The sequence below is a fragment of the Gorilla gorilla genome, chromosome 6 (genome assembly GCF_029281585.2).
Source record: "Gorilla gorilla gorilla isolate KB3781 chromosome 6, NHGRI_mGorGor1-v2.1_pri, whole genome shotgun sequence".
NCBI classification, from domain to species: Eukaryota; Metazoa; Chordata; class Mammalia; order Primates; family Hominidae; genus Gorilla; species Gorilla gorilla.
The window spans coordinates 86,563,167-86,584,209 of NC_073230.2; the positions used below are offsets into that span (position 1 = coordinate 86,563,167).

At 47.0% G+C, this 21,043-nt stretch overlaps 1 protein-coding gene across 14 annotated transcripts in view; it reads right to left on the bottom strand.

Annotated features, from left to right (window-relative positions):
• The window catches only part of CUX1 (cut like homeobox 1), a 466,860-nt gene that overhangs the window by 163,521 nt on the left and 282,296 nt on the right, over nucleotides 1–21,043 (bottom strand). For all 14 annotated transcript variants that reach the window (XM_055392896.2, XM_055392897.2, XM_055392895.2 and 11 more), the window contains exons 6-8: nucleotides 15,128–15,251; nucleotides 7,827–7,903; nucleotides 4,331–4,397 (exon numbers count right to left, since the gene is read on the bottom strand). In XM_055392896.2, coding sequence (XP_055248871.1) covers nucleotides 4,331–4,397; nucleotides 7,827–7,903; nucleotides 15,128–15,251 — 268 coding nt within the window. The remainder of the gene's footprint in view (nucleotides 1–4,330; nucleotides 4,398–7,826; nucleotides 7,904–15,127; nucleotides 15,252–21,043) is intronic.

The window sequence follows — 21,043 nt, forward strand, 5'->3', positions numbered from 1 at the left end:
ACCTGCGGGCTTCTCTCCAAAACAGGGGAGAGGGATGGGTACCCTGTGACATCTCCCCACGACAGACAATGTGGGCCCAGTCCGTCGTGGTGATGCAGTGAAGGTCAATTTCCTCCAAGGCCGTTAATTTCAGAAACGCATACCACGCCCTGCTCTGAGCTTGCTGGGAATAGCTTCTATCTCTCGACAGCTTAGCCTCAGACTCTCACCATGCCAGGTGCTGTACACACACATCCCATTCCTGCCTCTTCAAAACCACCCAGCATGCTGGGTGCAGTGGCTCACGCCTGTAATCCCAGCACTTTGGGAGGCTGAGGTGGGCAAATCATGAGGTCAGGAGATCAAGACCATCCTGGCGAACATGGTGAAACCCCGTCTCTACTAAAAGTACAAAAATTAGCTGGATGTGGTGGCGCACGCCTGTAATCCCAGCTACTTGGTAGGCTGAGGCAGGAGAATCGCTTGAACCCAGGAGGTGGAGGTTGTAGTGAGCCAAGATCGTGCTACTGCACTCCAGCCTAGACGACAGAGCAAGATTCCATCTCAAAACAAAACAACAACAACAACAACAACAACAAAAACCACCCAGTGACTTGACTTCCGGTATGCCCATTGTACAGGTCAGAAAGGGAGGTGGACAGCTCATAGCTCATTCAGGGTCACGCAGAGAGCTGGTAGTGGACCCTAGTGAATCACTCCCAAGTCAGTCTTTCTCCAAAACCCATCTTCCTTCATGCCTCTCCAATTCCCGTCAACAAATATTTAAGAATCCCTTTTTTTTTTTTTTTTTTTTTTTTTTTTTAGATAGGGTCTTGCTCTGTCACCCAGGTCGCACAGTGGTATAATCTAGGCTCACTGCAGCCTCGACCTCCTGGGCTCAAGCGATCCTCCCACTTCAGACTCATAAGTAGCCGGGACTACAGTTAGGAGCTACCATGCCAGGATAATTTTTGTATTTTTTGTAGAGACAGGCTTTTGCCATGTTGCCCAGGCTGGTCTTGAACTCCTGGGCTCAAGTGAGCCGCCCTCCTCAGGCTCCCAAAGTGCTGGCATTACAGGTGTGAGCCACCGCGCCTGGCCCTAAGAATCCCTCCTTCAGAAGAGGGAAAATAAATTGTTTTTGAAATGCTGTAAGACCATATGTGAAAAGATTTGCCCCAAGGGGCTTATATTCACAAACATGAATGAAAACGTGTCTGGTCTAATAAAACACATGTAGGTTGGACTTGAAGCAGATGGAATAGTGACAAATCTGTCCTGGAAAATAAAAGGGGAGGGAAAGGCAGTGGGGGAGGTCTCAGAATGAGCCCATGGCCTCCAAAGTTAAAAGAAAGTAGCCAAGATCCAATTCTCTCAGGCCATTCTCTGCATTTTTTTTTTTTTTTTTTGAGACGGAGTCTCGCTCTGTCACCCAGGCTGGAGTGCAGTGGCGCCATCTCGGCTCACTGCAAGCTCCACCTCCCGGGTTCACGCCATTCTCCTGCCTCAGCCTCCCGAGTAGCTGGGACTACAGGCGCCCGCCACTACGCCCGGCTAACTTTTTGTATTTTTAGTAGAGACGGGGTTTCACCTTGGTCTCGATCTGACCTCGTGCTCCGCCCGCCTCGGCCTCCCAAAGTGCTGGGATTACAGGCGTGAGCCACCGCGCCCGGCCTCTCTGCATTTTTGGGGCATGACTTACTCTGGGAACTATTACATTACGTGGTTGGTCCTAGGCTGCCTTTGTCAGTGTCCAGACCGTTTCTGATGTGGGAAATGCCCCACCAGGCTGCCCCATCCTACCCCACAGGCAAATCGTTCGGAACCTCTGGCAGGTCCTCCCCAAGACAGGCTTCGCCAGGCTTGCATCTTCACAAACCTCTGCAAACCCTGACTTGACTCATCTTCCAATCCCGAATCCCATACCACCCTCTTTAGGAAGGCTTCCTCGACAATTCTTTCCCTGCGCTCCCCTGATGCCAGGGATGTACTATGCCCTTCCCCAGCTCCCCTGGCTGGTGGGAGGAGAGAGGGGATCAGTTAAGGGGTCCCTGGCGCTGCCCTGGGTCCCTCTTCCCTCCCCAAGGCCACGGCTCCCCTCGAGGGGGCCCTCACCTTCAGGCTCTAGCTACCTTTCCCCCCTCTGGCTCATTCAAACCCAGGCGTGGAAACCCTGCCGGTACTATGAGCCTAGGAACTGCACCTCTGCAAATAGGCCCAATATTGACCTTTTTTTTTTTTTTTTTTTTTTTTTGCGATGGAGTCTGGCTCTGTAGCCCAGGCTGGGGTGCAGTGGTGCTATCTCGGCTCATTGCAATCTCTGCCTCCCGAGTTCAAGCGATTCTCCTGCCTCAGCCACCTCAGTAGCTGGGGTTACAGGCGCACGCCACCATGCCCAGCTGATTTTTATATTTTTAGTAGAGATGGGGTTTTGCCATGTTGGCCAGGCTGGTCTCGAACACCTGACCTCAGGTGATCCACCTGCCTCGGCCTCCCAAAGTGCTGGGATTACAGGCGTGAGCCACTGCACCCTGCCAAACTTTCTTCTGACTATCCCAATGGGAGTGCCCTGCCTGCCACCTGCAGGCGCCCTGTCCCCTTGATTGCAGCACTGGGCATGCTGGATTGCAATGGCCTGTCTCCCCATGGAGCCGTAACAGTCTCAGAATTTGCACAGGGCGAGGCACAGAGGAAGCCTCTGTGAATGTCTGTTGAATCAATGAATGAATCTATTATCTCTGAGCCGTGCCTATCATCTAACCGAGTGAGTCTCTCTCCCTTCGTGCACACCACACCCCTTGGCCTGGCTCACCACTGGGGAGACAAGAATGTTTCTTACTTCAGAGGGCAGGTGGGGCGCACCCCAAGAGAGCCACTGCCCTCTCAGCTACAGTCCTGAGACAGGGCTAATTTTTATGTGAAGGACAATCAGCCCCTGACATGTTTTTTAAAACTAAAACAATATTTAAAAAATTTTTTTAGGGGCAGGGTCTTGCTCTGTTGCCCAGGCTGGAATGCACTGGTATGATCACAGCTCACTGCAGCCTCAACTCCTGGGTTCACGTGATCCTCCCACCTCAGGCTCCCAAGTAGCTGGGACTACAGGTGCACACTGCCATGCCCGGTGAAACATAGTAAGTTTTAAAAATCAGATTTACTGAGAAAAACCACTTACTTAGTGCAAGTAAGTGAGTTGCTTAATCAGGTCCAAGCAGTAATTGAGAGAAGAGAGTAGCTGATCTAGTGGTGATATTTTAGTCTTTGTAAGTTTCATACTCATGATCAGAATCCATTCTGACCACCAGGCTAGGAAGCTGGGCTCTCGAGGTCTCAGGCTACTAAATGACCCAGAGCAAAGGGCCAAGAACCCCACAGAGCATCCTGAAAGCAACAGACCCAGCAGCACCCTCAAAGCCCAAGGTCACGTGAGATGGGGCAGAGGGACAGTAAGTGCCAGCACCCCATACAGAGGTGGAGCCTGGTGGGACAGCGGCGCCATTCAGAAGTACCAGTCTTCTTGCCGATGCCCATGGAGGCACTGTGTGAGCAGAGTGCGGGGACCTTTGTAACTGGAATAGGGAAACCCAAGAGACATGGCAGTAAGCACGCGTGTGTGTTTCTGCGGAAGATGGGAAGAGCCTTCCAGAACAGGAAAAAGTGGTTCAAACTCTAGCCTGGCATTGCTCCCCGGGAGTTTGGTAGAGGAGGCAATGGCTAGGAGCAATTTCTGCCATTTCTTCATCTTTTCATGATTTATGTCAATTATTATTTCTTCCTTGCTGGTGTTCTGCCTGAAAGATGGGCGGGTAAAAAGTACACTTGTAGTGGACACCTCTAATTTCCTTTGGACAAGAGCTGGGTAGGAATTGGCCTTTTGTGACTCTGCCTGCCCGAATCTGTGTCTATCCGTATATCCACACCTAGCGTTGTTAGGTGTGACATGAACCCCTACGCCTGCGTGGGAATGTGCTTATTCTGGGGCAGGCCTTCCTAAAGGGCCCTGGGAGAAATGAAGAACTGTGGCCCAGGGAAAAAGACATGTGATTTACCCAGACTCAACTCCACACAAAAAATGTCCCATGTGTCACATCTTATATAAACTAACTCCCAAATTTTCATGGCAGAAGGCATAGCAGTGACCAGCCTTCACAATAAAGAAGGAAAGAAGTTTGTTGGAAGGATTACCCAGTGAGTGCTAGAACGTGCATTGAACCGACGCAAGTAACTCATGGGAAATACACTGTGTCCCTGCAGCAGCACAGAGGTCAAGAACCTTCTCGATCCTGCCCTACTCAAGCAAAATCAGGTGAGAAATGCGTACGGATAAGGGAGGCCAAGCAGAGAGACTTACTTTGCAGTAGTTTCTTCATCGTATTTGGTTTTCAGGTCAAATAATTCTGTTCGAGTTTTTTCCAGGGCTGAAAGGCAAAGAATTACTAACTATTTAAATGAAATTTTAAAAGAATGCATACACAGGTAATCTATTCCCATTTCAAAAGAGGCAAAGATTTCTGTGAAGAGCAAGGTGCGTGGAAAAATAAAGATTAAAAACACACAAAAGAGGCCAAGATGATGAAAATACAAAGAATGGAATAGGAAATCCCCCTTCATTTCTGCCTCATCTAATCCCAAGCACCTACAAAGACAGAACCAATGTTAATAGTTTCCTCGCTTCCTCCCTCCCTTCCTTTCTTCTTTCCCACTCTCCCTTCCTTCTTTCTTTCTTTCCCTTCCATTTTTAAGAGACAAGTTTTCTCACTCTGTCACCCAGGCTGGAGTACAATGGCACAATCACAGCTTACTGCAACCTTTAACTCCTGGGCTCAAGCCATCCTCTTGCCTCAGCCTCCCAAGTAGCTGGGACTACAGGTGCAAGCCACTACGCTTGGCCAATATTTTAAAACACTGTTGTAGAGACAGGGTTTTGCTATGTCGCCCAGGCTGGTCTGGAACTCCTGGCCTGAAGTCATCCTCCCACCTTGGCCTCCCAAAGGGCTAGGATTACAGGTGTGGGCCACTGTACCTGGAAGATTTCATGTTTTAAGGTGTATTTTATTATTTCTGGTTGGGCGAGGTGGCTCACACTTTGGGAGGCTGAGACGGGCAGATCACCTGAGGTCAGGAGTTTGAGACCAGCCTGGCCAACATGGCGAAACTCTGTCTCTACTAAAAATACAAAAATTAGCCAAGCATGGTGGCGCATAGCCTGTAATCCCGGCTACTTGGGAGGATAAGGCAGGAGAATCACTTGAACCCTGGAGATGCAGGTTGCAGTGAGCCGAGATCATGCCACTGCACTCCAGGCCTGGGTGACAGAGCGAGACTCATTTCAAAAAAGTGTAACAAAATAAAAGAAAGTGTATTTTACATTAAGAAAAAATTTTCCATACATAATTGCATGTATATATGTGTGTGTATATATCTTTTTTTATTTTCTACCCCCATAAATGGGACGGAATGAATATTTCTTGAGACTAGCCTTTTTCCCTGGGCGGTATGGTATGGGAGTCCTTCAACATGTGGACCCAGGCAGTGGCAATAACCTTCAGTTCTCTCATCAGGATACCTGGAAGTGAAGCTGCTGGCTGAACAGCTTGGGCACTGGAGCTTTACATAAATGCCACCCAGCTGGCCTCCCAAGAGGCTCCTTCCATGCCCATCCATTCCACAAGTGCCACTTCACCGTCACCAACACTGGATGTTTCAATAATTTTTGACAAGTCTTTGTTAGGCCAGAATTGCTATATATTTTTTAAAGGCCAGGTGCGGTAGCCCACACCTGTAATCTCCCAGCATTTTGGGACACTGAGGTGGGAGGATCACTGGAGGCCAGAACTTCAAGACCAGCCTGGGCAACACAGTGAGACCCCATGTCCATAAAAGAAATAATGAAAAAAAAAGTAGCCATGTGTGGTGGTGTTTGCCTGCAGTCCCAGCTACTTGGGAGGCTGAGGCAGGAGGATCACTTCAGCCCAGGAGTTTGAGGCTGCAATGAGCTATGATTGTATCACTGCTCTCCAACCTGAGCGACAGAGAGAGACCATGTCTCTAAAATGAAATAAAAAATTAGGCTGGGTGCAGTGGCTCACGCCTGTAATCCTAGCACTTTCGGAGGCTGAGGCAGGTGGATCACTTGAAGTCAGGAGTTCGAGACCAGCTTGGCCAACATGGCGAAACCTCGTAAAAATACAAAAATTAGCCGGGCATGGTAGCATGCGCCTGTAATGCCAGCTACTCGGGAGGCTGAGGCAGGAAAATCACTTGAACCTGGGGCAGAAGAATCACTTGAACCCCGGGAGCAGAGGTTGCAGTGAGCCGAGATTGTGCCACTTCACTCCAGCCTGGGCAACAGAGCGAGACTCCGTCTCAAAAATAAATAAATAAATAATTAAAAAATGCTGTCAGTCTGACAGGCAAAACAGTCTTTCACTAATTGAATCTGCATCTCCCTGACTGTAAAAAAAACTTTGCATTTTTTCATATGTGTAGTTTCCATTTGCATTTCTTCTGTGAACTGACTGTTCATATCCCTTGCTTATTGTTCGACTGCACTGTTTCTCTCCTTTAACGGATTGATTGACAGCCTTTACATTTTTAAATTATCCGTTTGTCAAATTTGTGGTGATTATTTTCTCCCACTCTCGTCATTTGTGTTTTAAGTTGAATTATGACTTCTGATGTCTGTCTACATTTAAATAATCTGCTCAGTTCTGGGTCATCAAAAAAATAATAAAAATTTAAAAATACATTTAAATGAAATACATGGTGATGCTTCTCTTTCAGAAATAAAAAAGAGAGGCTGGGTGTGGCGGCTCACTTGAGCTCAGGAGATAGAGACCGGACTGGCCAATGTGGTGAAACCTCATCTCTACTAAAAACACAAAAATTAGGTGGGTATTATGGCGGGCATCTGTAATCCAACCTACTGGGGAGGCTGAGGTGGGAGGACTGCTTGAGCCCACAGAGGTAAAGGTTACAGTGACCTGAGATCACACCACTGCACCCCAGCCTGGGTGACAGAGCAAGACCCTGTCTCAAAAAAAGCAAAAACAAAACAAAACAAAAAAAGAAATAGAGAGAGGGCTGGGCGCGGTGGCTCACGCCTGTAATCCCAGCACTTTGGGAGCCTGAGGCGGGCGGATCATGAGGTCAAGAGATCGAGACCATCCTGGCTAACATGATGAAACCTCGTCTCTACCAAAAATACAAAAAATTAGCCAGGCGTGGTGGTGGACGCCTGTAGTCCCAGCTACTCGGGAGGCTGAGGTAGGAGAATGGCATTAACCCAGGAGGCGGAGCTTGCAGTGAGTCAAGATGGTGCCACTGCACTCCAGCCTGGGTGACAGAGCGAGACTCCGTCTCAAAAAAAAAAAAAAAAAAAGAGAGAGAAAGAAGTTTAAAGATACTGTAAAAACTTGAGCATAACCTTTTTTGGTGGCTTTTAAATTTTAAAGGTCTGAAATTACTGTTCTCCTTAACTTCACTTAGGGTAGAAGTGAGTTTTTTTTTTTTTTCTATTATTGTTCCAAATGAAATGTCAGTCCTTGACAGTTTGGTGATTTAGAAGTGTTTGTTGGAAAAAGAGCAGGAAGCAAGGATGGCGTGTGGAAGGGATGAAAATGGAATCGAGATCCTCCCACCTCTACATTAACAACTCAAAGTCAGTGAGGAATGAGGCGCAGCAGCTGGCGGGCGTGCTGCGGAATTCTTCAGCGTGGGCTCCCGGCAGCTCCCACGGCCCCGAAGAGCAACAGGTATCCGCGGGGACCGGGGCGGTCAGGGGGCTGACCCAACTCTCCCCCTGGGTCCTCCCCACATCCATGGTACTAGGAAGGAGAGTATCAAACCTGTTTGTAGGCTCTGAACCTTATGCTCAGCTTCCTCCAGCTTTGAGGTGGTGGACATCTGTGTCTCCTGCAGCTTTCTGCAAAGGAAGAGGACGAAGCCAAATTGGTCATCTCCTTTACCAACTGAAATGCACGTGTGCCTTTCGGCTGAGCTCAGCTCCCTCCCTGCGCTCAGCTGGCGGCAGGCGCGCCACGGGGTATCGCCCGCAACGACACGTGTGCCGTGGGCCCCGCTCCCGCAGCTTCCACACCCCAACTTTGTAACTGCGTGTCACATCACGGCAAGTGTGCAACCCGTGGGGCTTGATGGGTGGTAATTGGCGTAGAAGGTTATCCTAAATGTAATTTGTTCTTGAAATGCCAGATTTTAAAAAGAAAAAAAAAATCATCATCATGCACTCATTGTTTTCTGAAGTTAGCGCAAGAAGAATGATCCATTTACATTCTGCTGACACAATGAAGGAGTTTGTTGGAATAAAGGATGCACTAAATAGATGTGGCAGCTGTTCCGTCTCTGTTATAATGGAATGCAAACGCAACTGCAATACCTAATGGGGACATTGTGAATGCTCGCAACTGCATTCCACAGATTCAGATTTCCCAGGATCTCTAAGTGAATTCCGTGGTCAATAAATAGCATTCCTTCCTCTTAATCTGGGAAAAAAAAAAAAACCCTCCAAAAATAAGTTTATTATTTTTATATCATATGAATTTAACATATGCTCTCATAATAATAAACTGGGATACAGAAAAGTAGAAATGACACAGTTTACAAAGTCAACCCAATTCTCATCACCTCTAGAAAAGCACTGTTAATATTTTCATGTATTTCAATTATGGACATTCAGGGATGTAATCAAATATGACAAGAGCATGGGAAGTGAAAGAGTCTTACTATTCCTTGGCTCATTTCCGCTCCTCAGATAGAGTTCATTTGTATTTTTCTAAAATGTTTCTGCATGTACAGAAATACGACATCATATGTAACAGTCTAAAGTGTAATATAAACAAATATGTAACATACTATAGCAAAATATGAATATGTAACGTATGATATGTAACAGCCTATAGTGTAATATAAGCAAACACATAACACACTATAGCATAATAGAAATTAATGCATAACAAATGATAGTGTACTATGAACTAATATGTAATAAGCTATAGCATAATATGAACTAATACGTAACACGCTATAGTGTAACATAAACTACTACGTAACACGTTACAGGGTAATATGAACTAATACATAACACACTACAGCGTAATATGAACGAATGCGTAACACACTAGCGCGTAACATGAACTAACACGTAACAAGCTATAGTGTAATACAAACTAATATGTAACATGCTATAGCATAATATGAATTAATATGTAACATTATAGTGGAATGTGAACTAATGTAATATACTACGGCTTAATATGAACTAATATGTAACATGCTATAGCATAATGTGAATATGTAACACACTATAGCACAATATAAATTAATATGTCACATAGTATAGCAAAATATGAATGAAATATACTATAGCATAGTACGAACTAATATGCAGCATACTATAGTGTAATAATGAAGTAATGTAATATACTATAGTGTAATATGAATATGAAATAGGCTACTGAAATAGAAGTGTTTAATATACTACAGTATAATATCATCTCCCTGCCCTGTTCTTTTAATACAAAGGTGATCACAACGTGCATCACATTCTGGGGTCCCTTATTCACTTTTCTCTGTATTTTGGAAATGTTCTATTCCAGCAAACATAGTTCTCCCTCATTCTTATTAAATAATTAACTTAAGCCTCTGTGAACACTCAGATTGTTTCTAGGTTTCTTTCTACTGAACAGTCCCTCAACGATCATTGTGGAGATATTGTTGTATAATTTTGAGAGTGAATCTGTTGGAGATGAAATGCTAACAGAGGAATTACAATGGCCAAAGAGTATCTGCAATTTTTTCTTTTTTTTTTTTTTTTTTTGGAGACAGGGTCTTGTTCTGTCACCCAGGCTGGAGAGCAATGGCATGATCTCGGCTCACTGCAACGTCTGCTCCAGGGTTCAAGCAATTCTCATACCTTAGCCTCCCAAGAAGCTGGAATTACAGGTGTGCACCACCAAGTCTGGCTGTTTTTTGTATTTTTAGTAGAGATGGGGTTTCACCATGTTGGCCAGGCTGGTCTCGAACTCCTGGCCTCAAGTGATCCGCCTGCCTTAGCCTCCCAAAGTGCTGAAATTGCAGGCATGAGCCACCTCGCCTGGCCACTTTTCTTGTTTTGATAGATAGTGAAAAACTTCCCAACAAAAAACTTTCACCAATTTAAACTCCCACCAACAATATGTAAGTGTGTTTTCGTATACTCTGCCAACACAAGATAAAATCAAATTTAAATTTTTACTGCTGAGTAAAGCTATGTTATTTCTCTTTGTATGACATGCCTACTTATCTCCTTTGCCTATTTTTGTAGAGCGGATTTTGTTCTTATTAATTTAGAAGACCTCTTTGTATATAAAGAAAATTAGCCTTTTGTCTTACATGGTACAAATATTTCTTCACAGTTTGTTGATGTTTTTAAAATGTTATTATTTGTTTTTGAGAATCTGTCTTAAGTTTTATATAGTCATATTAATAAAAACAAATATGCACCCCATTTTCTTCCAGTATGTTTGTGACAAAAAATTATAATATTTAAATCCTAGATCCATCAACAACTTTTTGTTATAAAGAATGACGCCTGTAATCCCAGCAGTTTGGGAAGCTAAGGTGGACAGGTCACTTGTGGTCAGGAGTTCGAGACCAGCATGGCCAACATGGTGAAATCCTGTTCTACTAAAAATATAAAAATTAGCTGGGTGTGATGATGGGCACCTGTAACCCCAGCTATTTGGGAGGCTGAAGCAGGAGAATTGCTTGAACCCAGGAGGTGGAGGTTGCAGTGAGCTGAGATCGTGTCACTGCACTGCAGCCTAGGTGACAGAGACACTTTGTCTCAAAACACACACACACACACAGAGACAAAATGAATAAAGTAAATTCTAGCTTCAGCCCTTCCCTCTAAGAATCAGTTACTGTATATTTTAATATAGCTAATCCCTTTACCTAATTTGAAAAGTCAAGAGCTGGGCACAGTGACTTATGTCTGTAATCCTAGCACATCAGGAGGTGAGGCGGGCAGATAACCTGAGGTCAGGAGTTCGAAACCAGCCTGAGCAACATGGAGAAAACCTATCTCTACTGAAAAATTAGCCAGGCTTGGTGGCACACACCTGTAATCCCAGCTACTCAGGAGGCTGAAGCAGGAGAATCACTTCAACCTGGAGCGGAGGGTTGCAGTGAGCTGAGATTGTGAGACTGCATTCCAGCCTGGGTGACAGAGCAAGACTCTGTCTCAAAAAACAAGAAAAGTCAACTTAATAATATTTAATTCCCATATGTGTTTATTTCCACATTGTGGTAATGCATGAGTTTGCTGTAGGAAGATGTACAATCATACTGCACTGTAAATAACTTTGTACGGTGCATGTTTTGACTTCATATTATATTAGGTACGTTTCTCATGTTACTATGAATTCTCCATAACTATTATTAATATTTTAACGGTGACATAACATCCCAGTTAGGGATGGTCCCTTCTTTTTACTAACCCATTTCTCCATGGCAGGGCACTGAGATTGCTCGCGTTTTCCCCCTTGATCACTCACTGGTGAGGAGTGCTTTCCTAAAAGGCATTTACTTAGGACCAAATCCGTATCAACGGGGTCAAGGGTCTGCCCATCTGTCCGAGCCTTGACTCTGTGATGCGCACTCCTTTCCTGGAGTCTGTGCCCTGCCGCGCTCCCCCAGGGACGATGGATGCGGCCTCCACCTGCAGAGTTGGGCATGGCCCCAAGGGACTGGCCTTGGTCCGGCAACCAGGGCTCCAGGTGGCCACAATGGAGCAGACGGGGAGGCCAGGGCTGCAGAGATGGGCAGGTGCCAGTCTGGAGTTGCAAAGTCCCACCTCTGGCCCTGATTAGCCGCAAAAGCTGTAGGAGGTACCTCACCCACGACCTGCTTTCTCCCTCTATGAAAAGAGATGGTCTACATTGCAGATCCATTCTGGGCAATTAGTGAGAGAATGTACTGAAAGCCTATGGCCAAGTTCTGATGCAGGGAGGGCCCCGGGTGGGCGGGAGCTGGCAGTTCTCTTTTCTTTTATTTCTTTTTTATTTGGAGACAGAGTTTTGCTCTTGTTGCCCAGGCTGGAATGCAATGGTGTGATCTCGGCTTACTGCAAACCTTTGCTTCCTGGGTTCAAGCAATTCTCCTGCCTCAGCCTCCCGAGTAGCTGGGATTACAGGCATGTGCCACCAGGCCTGGCTTATTTTGTATTTTTTCAGTAGAGATGGGGTTTCACCATGTTGGTCAGGCTGGTCTTGAACTCCTGACCTCAAGTGATCCACCCACCTCACCCTCCCAAAGTGCTGGGATTACAGGTGTGAGCCACTGTGCCCAGCCTCTTTTCTTTCCTTTTTTGAGACAAGGTCTCGCTCTGTTACCCATGTTGGATTGCAGTGGCCTGATCATAGCTCACTGCAGCCTGGAACTCCTGACCTCAAGTAATCCTCCTGCCTCAGCCTCCCAAGTAGCTGAGACTATAGGCACATGCTGACATGCATGGCTCATTCATTCATTCATTCATGCCATAGAGATGGCATATCTCTATATTGCCCAGGCTGGTCTCGAACTCCTGAGTTCAAGGGATCCTCCTGCCTCAGCCTCTCAAAGTGCTGGGATTACAGATGTGAGCCACTATGCCCAGCCAGTTTTCTTTTTGAATGAAGTCAGCTTAATGGCATTCCTCAGAGGCCTTCATGATGCTGCAGGGCAGGCGAGCCCCAAAGGAGGGCTTAGCTGGCAAGGGCTCTGGGCTTCAGCCAGGAGGGAATTCAAAGGCGAGCTGGTGGTAGGGCTGAAGAAGGCAGCTTTATGGAGGTGGCAGCGTTACAGCTCTGTAACTGGTCTCGTGAGGTAGGACTGCCCCATAGGCCGTGTGCTGCCAGTAGCAGCTGAGGACAGTTTTGTACTTATATTTTGTACTCATAATCTGTACTCGGATTAAGAGGCAGTTTATACAGAAATTTCTAGAGAATGGGTAGTACCTTTTGGGCTGTGAGATCATTGCTGTGGAAAGGGGTGGTAACTCCTGGGTGTTGCCAAGGCAATGGTAAACTGATGTGGCACACTGGTGGGCATGTTTTATAGAAAGCTGCTTCTCTCCAGGCCCTGTTTTAGCTAGTCTTCAATTTGGTCCAGTGTCTAAGCCCCACCTCCTAACCCAATGATATTGTTACAGAGCCTACCTTAGAAAAATTCACCAAGGGCCGGGTGCGGTGGCTCACGCCTGTAATCCCAGCACTTTGGGAGGCCGAGGCGGGCAGATCACAAGGTCAAGAGATCGAGACCATCCTGGCCGACATAGTGAAACCCCGTCTCTACTAAAAATACAAAAATTAGCTGGGCGTGGTGGCGTGCACACCTGTAGTCCCAGCTTCTCGGGAGGCTGAGGCAGGAGAATCACTTGAACCTGGGAGGCGGAGGTTGCAGTGAGCCAAGATTGCGGCACTGCACTCAAGCCTGGGTGACAGAGTGAGACTCCATCTCAAAAAAAAAAAAAAAGAAAAGAAAAAAGAAAAGTTCACCAAGTATTCAGCATAGGAAGTCAACTGAAAATAAAACAACAAAATCCCACACCAGCCACAGTCCCACTTGGCCCCTTACCTGTAGTCATAAATTTAGTGCTTCCTGTTGATGGATACATACATTTCTTCATACTAGAGTTAAAATTCAGTATCTTTTTTTTCCCTTTTTTGCTTTTCTTTTACTTGATGGGAGCGGGTATAAAACTTAATACCTTAATTTAACCCATGAGTTTTAAAAAATCCAATCTAGGCCAGCCGTGGTGGCTCACACCCGTAATCTCAGCACTTTGAAAGGCTGAGGTGGGTGGATCACCTGAGGTCAGGAGTTCAAGACCAGCCTGGCCAACATGGTGAAACCCCGACTCTACTAAAAATACAAAAGTTAGCCAGGCGTGGTGGCGCATGCCTGTAATCCCAGCTACTTGGGAGGCTGAGGCAGGAGAATCACTTGAACCCAGGAGGCGGAGGTTGCAGTGAGCCGAGATAGCGCCATCGCACTCCAGCCTGGGCAATGAGAGTGAAACTCTGTCTTAAAAAAAAAAAAAAAAAAAAAAAAGATCTATATGGTTGGGATCTGTAAGCTCAATAGTCCTTATTGTTGTTACAAGGAATCTAACTTTCATTAACTTATCACACTAGGGGAAAACCAACTCATTATTTGTGGGAAACGTTTTTGGTAATGTAAGTCATTAGAAATCTAAAACTCACATCAGTTACATAGGGCATTAGCATATTTTACTGATACTAACTCCCTGATATGTGAGGTAATGAAAGAGGCAATACCAAAAAACCCACTGAGATTGTGTGTGTGCGCGTGTGTGTAATATTAAATACCACATCAGAGAGTCTGTGTGTGTGTGTGTGTGTAATATTAAATATCAATTTGCTTGAGAAGGCAGAAAGAGTTTAGCACTAGCCCAGGGCTTGTCCCCAGAGGACACACACTGGGAAATGGGCTTTCCTCTCTGGTCTCAGCCCAGGTCCAGCTGCCAGGTGCCACCTTGCTAACGACTCATGCCTTGAGCTTCACCTCTGCACCTGCACAGCTTGGATAGTCTCGGGCCCACTGGCTACCTGACACCATCCACCGATTGGGAAAGACAGATGCATTTCGCTCAAGGAAACCTCACAAATGTAGAATATCTTTTTTTGGAGATGGAGTCTCACTCTGTTGTCCAGGCTGGAGTGCAGTGGCGCGATCTCAGCTCACTGCAACCTCTGCCTCCTGGGTTCAAGTGAGTCTCCTGCCTCAGCCTAAGTAGCTGGGATTACAGACGCGCGCCACCGTGCCCGGCTAATTTTTTTTTTGTAATTTTTAGTAGAGACGGGGTTTCACCATGTTGGTCATGCTGGTCTCGAACTCCTGACCTCATGATCCACCCACCTTGGCCTCCCAAAGTGCTGAGATTACAGAAATGAGCCACCACACCCAGCCAGAATATCATTTTTGAAACATTTTGCCCCTTATAGATTTGGGGTTACAACCTGGGCTTATTTTGCAGATCCATTTATCAACATGTCTGATGATGCGAAGTTCAGGGGCAAATGCTATGTCAGTCTGTGTGTGCCTCAAATGCTATGTCAGTCTGTGTGTGCCTGGAAGTCATGCTCACCTCTCCTTTTCTGCAAAGTCATTCTGTAACTTCTGTTCCTTCTCAAGAGCTATGGTTTCGGCTTGGTTCTTCAGTGTCTGTTCATATTCTCGGATTTTCTCTTTAAGTGCTTTTATCGTAACCTCTGCAGAAAAGAAAAAAAAAAAAAACCTACAGTAAGAGAAGCACACAATTCCATATGGCTGTAGGTACAAGGCTCTCATAACCTGGTAGGATTGGTGTGTTTTAAACCTTAGCTCTTCAACTCTGACACAAAATCAATGGTTATGAGTCCCTTCGGAGACCTTTTACTCCCTAAATGTTAAATTGAACTTTAAACGTTTAGGCTGAGGAGGATCAATGGATTTTGCTGAAAAGAAGAGCTTTGGTTTCTGTTGTACCAGTCAAAGAAAAAAAAGGGTGGGGGGAGATGGAAATCAATGGTAAAATATCATATCATCTTATTGATGAGTCTTAAATTAGTCCTGTAACTGAGGGATGATTAATAAAGTTTTAGGTGGGTTTAAGTACTTTCTCAGAAAAAAAATAGTTCATAATATTGTGTGCATTTTGGAAGAAGCAATCGAAGTGGAGTCAAGAAAGTCTACAGTACCCCATTCTCTATGATGTGATGTTTCACATTGCATGCCTGTATCAAAACGTCTCATGTAGCCTATAAATATAGACACCTACTATGTACCCACACAAATTATAAATAAATTAAAAAAAAAAAAAGATGAAAGTCTACAGGCCAAGCACAGTGGCTCACATCTGTAATCCCAGAACTTTAGGAGGCCGAGGTGAGAGGATCCCTTGAGCCCAGGAGTTTGAAACCAACCCCAGAAACATAGCGAGCCCCGCCTCTACAAAAAGGGCAAGAATTAGCTGGATATGGTAGCACACACCTGCAGTCCCAGCTTAGGGACTTGGGAGGCTGAGGTGGAAGGATGTCTTGAACCCAGGAGTTTGAAGCTGCAGTGAGCTATGATTGCGCCACTGTACTCCAACCTGGGTGACAGAGTGTGAGTGAGTGAATGAGTGAGTGAGTGAGAGAGAGAGAGAGAAACGGAGAGCAAAAGAAAGAGAGGGAGACAGAAAAGGAAGGAAGGAAGCAAGCAAGCAGGCCTGGCCCTGCAGCTCTGCTGGTTCACAAGTGACAAGAAACATGTGGTGCTAGGTGGATAAAGCATGGAGGGACTGGGCTGGAAGGGACCCACCCTGGAGCGCCCACCACTCTGGTGGTCATGGGCTGTGTGCAGAGCAGAGGGTGCCGTAGCCTGGGGGAAGATGCTCCGGTGACTGGCATGTGGCCTGGAGGAGTCCTAGAGTGAGGTGTGAGCACCAAGGATGTGGGGCAGCGAGGGGCCCCTTGGGAGGCAGGGCTGTCTTGGGAAAGCGCAAGTCCAGACGGCTCTGGTACCACCAACTTCAGGTTCACAGACATCACCTCAACTGCCCAAATGGGGAACATCAAAGCGGATTTGATGAATGGAACAGACCTGTGGGTGGCTCTGGGGCAGGACAACTCCACCTGCGCCCTCATCCAGATACGCCTATGCCACCCCGCATGCTGGATGCTTTGTGTGTGGGTGGCTCTGGGGCATGATAACTCCACCTGCGCCCTCCTCCAGATACGCCTATGCCACTCCGCATGCTGGATGCTTTGTGGAAAAGCACTGTGGCCCCAGCCCCCAGGAGAGGGGAGCTCTTAGGAATTGTCGCCCGCTGCTACAGATCTACCTCTTAGCAGGCGAGGCTCATTTTCTCTGTGTTCCCAGCGCTGGCAAACAGACGCGTGCTCAGGAAAGCACTGTGGCATGAATGACTGAAGGAGCCGAGGCCGGGCAGAGCTGGGGGAAGCCCAGACAGGGCTTGTGGCAATGGAGCTCCCTCTGGTGCAGCAAGGGCACCTGCCAGGTGTGTAACTCACATCCATTCCTGCTCCCTGAGCTGCACAGACATGCGCTGGCCAGAGCAGGAGCAAAACACCTGGGCGATTGACACCCACGCGGCTTAGTGCATACAAGCTAAAGGCTTTTTTTTTTTTTTTTTTTTTTTTTGAGGCGGAGTCTCGCTCAGTGGCCCAGACTGACATGCAGTGGTGCAGTCTTGGCTCACTGTAACCTCTGCTTCCTGGGTTCAAGCAATTCTCCTGCCTCAGCCTCCCGAGTAGCTGGGATTACAGGCGCGCACCACACCTGGCTAATTTTTGTGTGAAAGGCTCTTTTGTTAAGAGAAGAGGTTGGCCTTTTTCATGAGGTATGTCCCAGAGTGCTTTCCGTAGAGAGGTGGAATTCCACCAACGATCCCATCAGGGCACAGGAGAGGGGACTGGGCAACTTTCCGCCTTTTGGTTTGGCTGTTCAGGTCCTGGAAGAAATGCTCTGTGCACACAGTGGTTGGTGATACGTCTCTCTCAAGCCATACGGACGAGGCCAAAGTGAGGCAAGAGCTGGACACTTCCAGAATGGACTCCAGACAGGTCAGCTCTGAAAAAGCCTGAACTGCTCTGCTACGTCAATGGTCTACACTCTCGTGTAAACATACAGCATTTTTGCCTTTTTTTTTTTTTTATTGAGACAGATACTCGCTCTGTCACCCAGGCTGGAGTGCAGTGGCGCAATCTCGGCCCACTGCAACCTCTGCCTCCCAGGTTCACACAATTCTCATGCCTCAGTCTCCCAAATAGCTGGGATTACAGGCGTGTGCCATCACACCTGGCTAATTCTTGTATTTTTTAAGTAGAGACGGGGTTTCACCATGTTGGCGAGGCTGGTCTCGAACTCCTGACCTCAAATGATCTGCTCACCTCGGCCTCCTAAAGTGCTGGGATTACAGGCATGAGCCACCACGCCTGGCCTCATTTTTGCCTTTAAGGACCGGCTGGAAGTGGCTGTACAGCACTTGGACCCTAACGCTTGCTCCAGTGGGGCTCCTCAGTGACACATCACAGTGTGTGACCTCGACAGTGTGCTGTGCCTGATGAGGTCTCTTTGCCACCCCCTGGACCCGGGTGAGTGCTCACGGACCAGCCCAACCTCAGCCAGAGGCCACTTTATCCTAGCGCCTCTGGCCTTCTGGCCCAGGCTGTTATCCCAGGCAGATGCTGGGTGTCTCAGCAGGCCTCCCAGGCATGTGTAGGGGAGGACGGGGCCAGCATAACAGATAGGAATCTAAAGGGCTTGGCATTACCTGGGGCCTCCATTTACTCATCATTGCGGGGTGGGTGGGGCTGTGGCCCATGAGGCAGAAGTTCCCTCTTTGCTCTAACTTTTATTATGTACCTGATATAGTTTAGATGTTTGTCTCCTCCGAATCTCAGGTTGAAATCTGATCTCCAATGTTGGAAGTGGGGCCAAGTGGGAGGTGTCTGGGTCATGGGGGCGAATCCCTCATGAATGGCTTGGTGGCCTCTTTCTGGTGATGAGTCACTGAGATTTGGTTGTTAAGACGTCTGGGATGCCCCCACCTCTCTTGTCCTGTGGCATGCCTGATCCTCTTTCACCTTCTGCCATGAGTAAAAGCTTCCTGAGGACCCTCAGAAGCTGGGCAGAGGCTGGCATCGTGCTCATACAGCCTGCAGAACCATGAGGCAAATAAACCTCTTTTCTTCATCAATTACCCAGCCTAAGGTATTTCTTTACAGCAACACACAATGGACTCACACCATCTTTTTTTTTTCTTTTTTTAAGAGATAGGTCTTGTTATGTTGTCCAGGCTGGTCTCGAACTCCTGGCCTCAAGAGATCCTCCCGACTTGGTCTCCCAAAGTGCTGGGATTATACGCATGAGCCATTGTGCTGGCCCCTGCTCTAACTTTTTAATCATTTACACTACTGCTGTGATAATTACAAGAAGTGATGTGCACCGCCCACCTTCCCAAATTATAATCACTTTTATTCTTGGAAGTGGGGAAGAGGAAATGACATTTTTCTGGAGCTTGGGAAAACTTGTTATCCAAATAAAGGGGGGTAAATTTCTTTCAAAAACCACACTGCTGAATAAGTAGCAGATACTACTGAGTGCCAAATGCTGTGTGTATATGCATATTTAATCTCACACCAACCCTACCTGGTAAGTATCAGAATTGCCTCCCAAGAGAAAGAGGCTTTTAGCAAAGTGAGATAATTTGCCCAAGGTCACATAGCTAGGTGGTAGCAATAAAAGGACTCAAACCAGGTCTGTCTGTCTGTCTGTCTGCCTCCAGAGCCATTCTTTTTTAGAGATGGAGTCTCGCTCTGTTGCCCAGACTGGAGTACAGTGGTGTGATCTTAGCTCACTGCAACCTCCACCTCCCAGGTTCAAGTGATTCTTCCACCTCAGTCTTCTGAGTAGCTGGGATTACAGGCGTGCCCAACCATGCCTGTAATTTTTGTATTTTTGGTACAGATGGGGTTTTGTCATGTTGGCCAGGCTGGTCTCGAACTCATGACCTCAAGTGATCTGCCCACCTTGGCCTCCTTAAGTGCTGGGATTATAGGCGTGAGTCGCTGCACCTGGCCTGGAGCTGTTCTTAATTCTTGGGTTCTATAACTCATTGTGAAAAGCCACTCCTGAGTGTGGATGAGATCTTTGGGGAGAGAACATCCACACCCAGCTTGGCTCCTGGTCAGCCCCTGTGCAAAGCCCTGGGCCACTGGGAAGTAATTTAGGCACCAGTGATAGAAGGAGAAGGGAAGGACAATCCTGCACAGCCCACCAGGCCCCACCTGCACCACCCTCCAACAAAACAAAAGCAAACTCAAAAAAATAAAATAAGCCAGAAAGAGGCTGGGCACGGTGGTACACATGCCTGTAGTCCCAGCTACTCAGGAGGCTGAGGCGGGAGGACTGCTTGAGTCCAGGAGGTCAAGGTTGTTGCAGTGAGCTATGATCATGCAACTGCACTCCAGCCTGGGTGACAGGGCGAGACCCTGAATCTAAAATAAATAAATAAATAAATAAAAAACACTCACCAAACAAACCAGAGAGTGGATCTATCAAAATTAGATACCAGAGGACAATGAAGGGAAAAAAAAAAAACCAGGATACTCCCCTTTGGGGTAGCGTATCTATGAAACCTCAATGTGCAGATTTGCAGGTTACCTTTTACTGCAATACTGGCGTGATTCTGGCATGAAATGCTTCCTACAAGGGAAGGTAATACCTTCTCTCGCAGCAGTTCCAGCCCTAGTAAGCCCAATGCCTCGCTCTCTAGCAGGACAGAGTTGTCCCTTCTAGTCCTAAAGGCTCACCAGAAAGAAGCGGGGTCTGGCTTCCCCAACTGCCTGTCACCTCGTGCCCCCAAATTTCAGCAAGGAAGCTATGCTGGCCTGAGGGCTTGAGTACCCCCATGCCCACACTACAGGGAGGTGTGCTCGGAGGTCTTAGGCACCGCCGCCCTCACAGCCCATGCCTCTACCTCTGGCTCTTCACATAACATCACAGATGCTTTCTGGATCATTCCCATGGACAATTCTTCCCTGGTCTATCTGCAGTGTTTTTAAAGCCAAAGGACACTTTTAGAAAGTCTTTGCCAATTGGCTGGGCGTGGTGGCTCACGCCTGTAATCCCAGCACTTTGGGAGGCTGAGGGGGGTGGATCATGAGGTCAGGAGATCGAGACCATCCTGGCTAACACGGTGAAATCCCGTCTCTACTACAAAAAAAAAAAAAAAAAAAAAAAATTAGCTGGGCGTGGTGGCGGGCTCCTGTAGTCCCAGCTATTCGGGAGGCTGAGGCAGGAGAATGGTGTGAACCTAGGAGGCGGAGCTTGCAGTGAGCTGAGATCGTGCACTGCACTCCAGCCTGGGCGACAGAGCGAGACTCCATCTCAAAAAAAAAAAAAAAAAAAAAAAAGAAGTCTTTGCCAATTAACTTTTTCTGTTGTTGTTAAAGACTGGATCTTGCTCTGTCACTCAGACTGAGTGCAGTGTCACAATCATGGCTCACTGCAGGCT